This window comes from Penaeus monodon, chromosome 6, assembly GCF_015228065.2.
Source record: "Penaeus monodon isolate SGIC_2016 chromosome 6, NSTDA_Pmon_1, whole genome shotgun sequence".
NCBI classification, from domain to species: Eukaryota; Metazoa; Arthropoda; class Malacostraca; order Decapoda; family Penaeidae; genus Penaeus; species Penaeus monodon.
In genome coordinates, this window is record NC_051391.1 from 50932878 (window position 1) to 50940488 (window position 7611).

At 26.4% G+C, this 7611-nt stretch overlaps 1 protein-coding gene across 6 annotated transcripts in view; it reads left to right on the top strand.

Annotated features, from left to right (window-relative positions):
* The window catches only part of LOC119574616 (nuclear envelope phosphatase-regulatory subunit 1 homolog), a 6471-nt gene extending 119 nt beyond the window's left edge, over window positions 1-6352 (top strand). The window contains exons 1-5 of one of the 6 annotated variants that reach the window (XM_037921963.1): window positions 1-21; window positions 3624-3669; window positions 3849-3920; window positions 4381-4545; window positions 4893-6352. The exon at window positions 1-21 is cut by the window's left edge and continues 97 nt beyond it. In XM_037921963.1, coding sequence (XP_037777891.1) covers window positions 16-21; window positions 3624-3669; window positions 3849-3920; window positions 4381-4545; window positions 4893-5038 — 435 coding nt within the window. In that variant the 5' untranslated portion in view covers window positions 1-15 and the 3' untranslated portion in view covers window positions 5039-6352. Of the gene's footprint in view, window positions 22-2912; window positions 3298-3623; window positions 3670-3848; window positions 3921-4380; window positions 4546-4892 lie in introns of those variants that run through there. The other 5 variants (XM_037921966.1, XM_037921967.1, XM_037921964.1 and 2 more) reach the window with 5 other exon arrangements.
* Window positions 6353-7611: the final 1259 nt, after the last annotated feature.

A 7611-nucleotide genomic window follows, 5' to 3' on the forward strand; every position in this document is an offset into this window, starting at 1 on the left:
GTGACTGACCAGTGGATGAACGTAAGCTTTGAAAACATTGTTCGAACCTCGCCATCGGTAGTTGATACATTTATGCTAATCATTATTCATATTAGCATTTAGTATAATTATTAAGGTTTTGTTGCCACTACTATGTGTGTTTATATCCGTTATCATTAATGAGGTAATGATTCCACTATCATTATTATCGTCAGTAATGACGATAATAATCATTATAAAATTAATAAAGGGAATGACGAGTAGACACGATTTCTAAATGCTTTTGTGTGTTTTTACAGTATTAATCGCTTATAAAAAAACAATAATAATAATTATAGTATTTATAAACCTTTGCAGTGTCCCCAAATCACAGAAAAAAACGGAAAAAAACAACAGAAACATGCCTCTTGCATTTCACTCCCCCGTAGAATGCTTGTTAAGCTACATACCAATCTGCTTTCTCAGTCGATACAGCAACAACTAATGGCTCCTTAATCCTTGGGAAGTGACTTGTGCCACAGTGAAAATAGCGACTACGTGTTTTTTTTTTTAAACATAAACTCGTTTTTTTTTGCATAGGATAGAAGAATGTGCTTGGTAATAAGGTATACAAAATCCTAAAAAATAATGTGAAGTTACAGAGGCTTATTCATTTATTATCTATGTAATTGTTATTATTATTATTATTATTATTATTATTATTATTATTATTATTATTATTATTATTATTATTATATTATTATTATTATTATTATCATTATTATTATTATTATTATTTTCAGAATTCTAGAGGCTGAGGTTATTATTATTACCACTCATTATTATCATTATTATCTCTCATTGTTATTATTATCATCATCATTATTATTATCATCATCATTATTATTATCATCATCATTATTATTATCATCATCATTATTATTATCATCATCATTATTATTATCATCATCATTATTATTATCATCATCATTATTATTATTATCATTATTATTACCATCATTATTATTACCATCATTATCATCATTATCACATTATCACATTATCACATTATCACATTATCACATTATCACATTATCACATTATCAATATCATCATTATTATGATTATCATTATTATTAGCACTATTATTATTATGATTATTAATGTCATTATTATTATTATTATTATTATTATTATTATTATTATTATTATTATTATTATTATTATTATTATCATTATTATTATTATGATTATCGTTATTACTATTATAATATTATAAATATTATAAATATTATAAATATTATAATATTATAATATTATAATTATTATAATTATTATAATTATTATAATTATTATAATTATTATAATTATTATATATTATAATTATAATTAGAATAATTATCATTATCATCATCATCATCATCATCATCATCATCATCATCATCATCATCATCATCATCATCATCATATCATCATCATCATCATCATCATTATCATCATCATTATCATCATCATTATCATCACCTTATCATCATCATATCATCATCATTATCATCATCATTACAATCATTATCATCATTATCACATCAATCATTAATACAGTTATCATAATCACAATCTATATCATCATTTATATAATATTATATCATCTATTATCATAATCTTTTATTCATAATCATTATTATCATTATATGCATATGTATCATATACGATTATCATCATTATTATTATCATCATCATCATACTATATATCATATATCATATTAATATCAATCATATATAATATATTATTATTATTATTATTATTATTATTATTATCATCATCATTATCATCATTATCATCATTATCATCATTATCATCATCATCATTATCATCATTGTCATCATCATTATTATAATTGTCATTATTATTATAAATTATAACTTATAAATTATTGTTATTATTGTGATGATAATGCTGCTGATGATTATGATTATCTGTATTGTTTTCATTGTTGTTTTCATAAACATTATTTTTTTTTATCCTTAATAGATACGTTATTAGCATCATTATCATTGTTATAGATATTATTATCATAGATATTATTACTTATTATTATTATTTGTTGTTATTATCATTATTATTGATATAATAATTACTTTAATTATTATTATCATCTCATCATCTTCATTATCAATGATAGTTTAACGATTTTTTATCATTATGTTATTATTATGTTATTATTATTATTGTTGTTATTATTATTATTATTATTATTATTATCATTATTATTTTTGTTGTTATCATTATAAATGTTATTATTTCCAATATTATAAACATTATTATTGTCACTATCATAAATATTATTATTGTTATCAATATTAGAAACATAATTATTATCATCAATATTACAAACATTACTATTATTATCAATATTATAAACATAATTTTATTGTTATCAATATTATTATTATTATAAATATTATAATTTTTATTATAAATATGGTTATGATCACTGCAATTATCATTATCATTATTGTCATTATCATTGTTATTATTATTAATATTATTATTATTATTATTATTATTAGAAGTAATAGTAGTCGCATTAATGTTACCATTATTAATATTATCACTATTAATGTCATTATCATTATAATTGTTATTAATCTATATTGTTATTATCATCATTATTATTATTATCATTATTATTATTATCGTTATCGTTATTGTTATTGTTATTGTTATTATCACTATTATCATTATCATCATTATCCTCGTTATTATTATCATTATCAATTATTATTATTATTATTATTATTATTATCACCATTATCATTATTAGTACCATTATTGTTATCATCATCATCACTTTTATTATTACTGTTGCTGAAATTAGCAGTATTATTCTTATAAGAAAAGGAAGGAGGAGGAGGAGGAAGAGGAAGATAAAGAGAAGATGAAATACCAGGAAAAAATAGGAGACGAAAAACAAAAATAAACGAACAAAATTACACTGGAAATCAATCCCCCAATGTAAAAAAAAAAGAAGAAAAAATGCAATCTTGTTTTGATATTATTCTTCTGATCCAGTAGGATCCGCCCCCATTTCCCAAGCCGGCGTCTAATTGGCCAGAATCACTGCGCCGCCGACCAATCACCGCCCTTGCTCTGGCTGCGGTTGTTTACTTCTGGCCTGAAGCACGTGGCAGCGGCGAGGGTATCAGCTGATTGCCGTACTCCATTGTGGTTTATTTCGATTTATTTCTTGCCCTGCTGCCTTTCCTGCCCCATATTTATGTGAGATTTTGAGTCCGAGTGCTGTTTGCCGGGTGTTTTCTTACTTGTTGCGATAAGAGGTGAGGTATGGGGTCAAAGGATGAGATATAAGGTTTTTTGTTTTGTTGTTGTATTTCAGGACGCGGTTAACGTTCGAATTTTATTTACATTTATTATAAGTTTGGTTTGTATTGTGAGCATGATGATGATGATGATTATAATTATTAGTTTCATATAATATATCATCACTGTGTAATGATATAGCAAGCTGTATTTCCATGTATTTCACTTTATTATTTATGCTGTTATAAACAATTATGATATTTTGCCCCCATTTTTAGATACACATAATTCAGCTCTGCTTGTATGAGATTGTTCACCAACATATATATATTTTTCATTCCAGATAGTTTGTACAGTCACCATGTCACTGGAACATACTGCATGTGAAGGTAAATTTATACCATACAGGGTAGAAACATATGCATTTGTGTTATGTTCTTCAATTTTTTTTCTCACTTTCTTTTTCCTATCTTTATTCCTGAATTACAATATTTTTACTCAGCACCATATTTCTGTGTTTGTCATACACCCAATTTATATATGTAACAAAGTATACGTTCTCTTTCAGATTTGAAAGCGTTCGAGCGGCGATTGACGGAGGTGATAAACAGGCTACAGCCTTCCACTGTAAGATGGAGAAGTAAGGAGGCACTTCAGTTTTCCATTTTCATTCATGCTATAATATACTTTATTGTCTTTTTTTCCTTATTAGATTTTTTTCTGTGTTCTTGCATATTCTGTTCCTTTATTCCCTTGGTTATCTTTCTATTTTAATCCTTCCATTCCCTCCTCAGCTAATTCTTCTCATGTCCTCCGGTTGTCTCTCGTTCTTTTCCTTATCTACTCCTCTTATTGCCATCTTCAATTTTTTCTTCCATCTCATCTTATATATTTCTTTTAAATAATTTTACCTTCCTTTTTGTCTAGTCTTTTTTGTGCTTGCTTCTTTTATATCTATGTATATCCTTCTCCACCTCAGATTTACACCTTCCTTATTTCTGTATCCTATTCCCATGAAAATTTCTTTAAAATGTTTTCCCTATGATCTGCGAAAATTATCAACAAGTTAAGTATACTGACTTTAACCATATTTCTCCCAGTGACAACACTCAACAGACCATGCATTTCAGTGGTCTTGACAGTGGCTGCACTGAGCACAGTCTTTGGGGCATACCTCTGGCTCACTGACCCCATCACACACAGCCAAACGGTTGCTCAGTCGCTCATCAGCCATCTCTTCTTTACTTTTGCTGCGTTTTCTCTAGGTAGGTGTTTCAGCTGATGCTATAGTGGAGCAGCTGTGAAAGGGCAGTGGAAACATTAATAGATAGATATGTATGACTGTGAAAAGGGAGAATCAAAAAGCTGTGGGTATGGTAGTTACTTAGTCCCTAATTTAATACTTGCTGCTATTTTGGCCTTGCTTAACTCATTTCATTATGTCTCATTTATGTTCATATGATAATAATCATTGGATTTTAGCTCCAATTTATGGTTATTGAAAGAATGAGAAAATCTGTAATACCTGTGTCTGCAGTTGCATGAATTCACATTACATAGGGATATTCATTTTTTTCTTTGATCATAATGACTTTTAATTCTTTCCTTTCAGTTTTACTGTTCATAGTGGGGATCCACAAAAAGGTGGTTTTTCCCTCAATCATCACATCACGAACCCGCATTGTTTTATCTGATTTTAACATGTCCTGCGATGACACTGGGAAACTTATCTTAAAGCCAAGACCAACCACCACCTAAGAATGATAAAGCATAGGATATTTGTAAATTTAGTACTAATTCCTTTTTTTTGGTTTTGTTTGAGACCTGTATTTTACAGGTAAATGGAAAGCAAGAACAGTTGGTGTACAAAAATTACTTGAATGTGGGATTAATTTTAATTTAAATGTTTCAGTGTTTTACTTAAGAAAAAGAAATAGATTAGATTAGACTGCACAGATTATCCTGTGCTGTGTCTCTTTGTAACAGTTTCATCCTTATAAAACAGAAGAGCAATATGTATAAATTTCCGGTAAGTTAATTAGGAACTCACTATTTAGAATCAAAGTCCTTTTGTATGAAAGGGATGATGAGAAGGAATTTCCAGAGTCATGTAGATATATTAGGCCATTTGTTCTAACAGCTCCTTTTATGTGTGAAGAAACATCAATTTATTGATTGAATCTTATAGAGGAACCTTGATATAAGCTAGGTTTTTCTGTTTATGGAAAGTACAAAGATTACATAATTAGTAAAGTATAGAATAATTCTGATACTGATAAAAGACCTTTAGTATCCAGAAGCCCCTCTCCATTTTACAAATAAGCACCTCATTTTCATTTCATGTTAAAAAAAGAAACCCAGATTCCTTCATTACTTATTGTATGGAGTCATTTTATTCAGAAAGGATAAAGATGTGTGGCCTTGTCTGCATTTTGTATACATTTGTGAGGCTTGTCTTGAAATGTAAGGAGAAGGAAGAAAAACGGGAGAGAGGAGGAAAAAGCAACGAGATGGATAAAGTTGTCAAAGTTTTGGCATGTTGTATCATGGTAATTTTTTCTTCTTTTTAACCGAACAATTAATAAAAAATGAACCTTAGTAAGGGATGAGTGAGTAGGATCTGAAGAGAAAAATGATGTAAACTAGATGATATATTTGTTGTTATGCATTTTGTGATTGTCTATCGTTTCATATTTTTAAAAAAATAATAGTTATAATTAACTTGTGTTTATCTTCCAATGTTAGTTTTACTTCACAGAAAATGTATTTCAATAATGTACAATACTTACTCTTTTACAAGCATAGAAAATGAGTATAAAAGAAAGATTCATTATGATATGAAAATACAAGATGAATAATGAGGTTGATTCAACTTGGAATATGATTCTTAACAATGGTAAAAAAATGGTTTGCATTACTTAGAAGAAAGCAGTTAATCAAAATTTATGATTTAGGTGGCTAAAATTGCCAACAGGTTAGTTTACCTTATTTATGAAAAATTTCCATACATGCTATGTATCTTAAGAAACAATAGAAAGAATGTGGTTGTACTAATAAAACGTACGAAGTGAGGTTGTTCAGTGTTTATCCTCGATATACAATACAATCTCTAGTTGAATGTACTTGCACCTGCAATTGCTCATACTGATACATTTTCAAGTTTATCGTCTCCAGCTGTTAGTCCGTCACATCTCTATAAGTATGCAAGTTCATTCCAAAAAATATTTAGAATTGCTAATTACAAACTCACAGTGTCAGAATTTTTTTTCTTATTGTGAATGATCAAATATTGCTTTGAGTTTGTTCATTCCTAATTTGGTGCAGTTTGCTTACATTTGCATTGATATCGCTTGCAAGTGCATGTAATTTCTTTATACATATAGCTATACATATTTGTCAATGTGAATCTACGTATTGTAATCTTGATAACATCTAACTAATAGCATTGGGTAGAGATCAGCTTTCTGTACTGAGAAAGAAACTAAAAGGCAATTTGTAAATATTTAGTTTACATGAATATTATTTAAAGCAATTTGGCAGTTTAAAAGGACTCTTAGTGTCACTAGAGGCTGCAACTCGAAAAATACATGGATAATGTGAAAATAAAGAGAAAATTGTAGTATTCTGCTGCTTCATTCTCAAAGGGTGCAAAAATGGTGATTATGTTTAAGATAATCCGAGCTCTGCTTTGTTTACGTTGGTCCTGCTTATTTAGTCTTATTAGATATGTCTTAACTTTTTTCCATAATGGATCACTTTTAAGTGGACTGTTAACACTTACAAATTGTTACTATTTCTCTCTCTTTCTCTCTCTCTCTTATATATATATATATATTTATATATATATATATATATATATATATATATATATATATATATATATATATATATATATATATTCACACACACATAGTGTGTGTGTATATATGTGTATATATATAATATATATATATAATAAAAAATATATATATATATATATATATATATACTATATTATATACATATATAATATATTAAGTATATATATATATATATATATAGATATATAATATATATATATATATAATATACATATATATATATATATATATATATAATATATATATATATTATATATATATATATATATATATATATATATAATATATATATATATATATTATATATCATATATATATCTATATATATATAATATATATATAATATATATATATAGTATATATTATATACTTTTATATCTATAGTATTTATATGACTTTATATGTAATTATATTTATATGTATCTATATATATATATTATGTGATATTATTGATATATATATTTATTACTA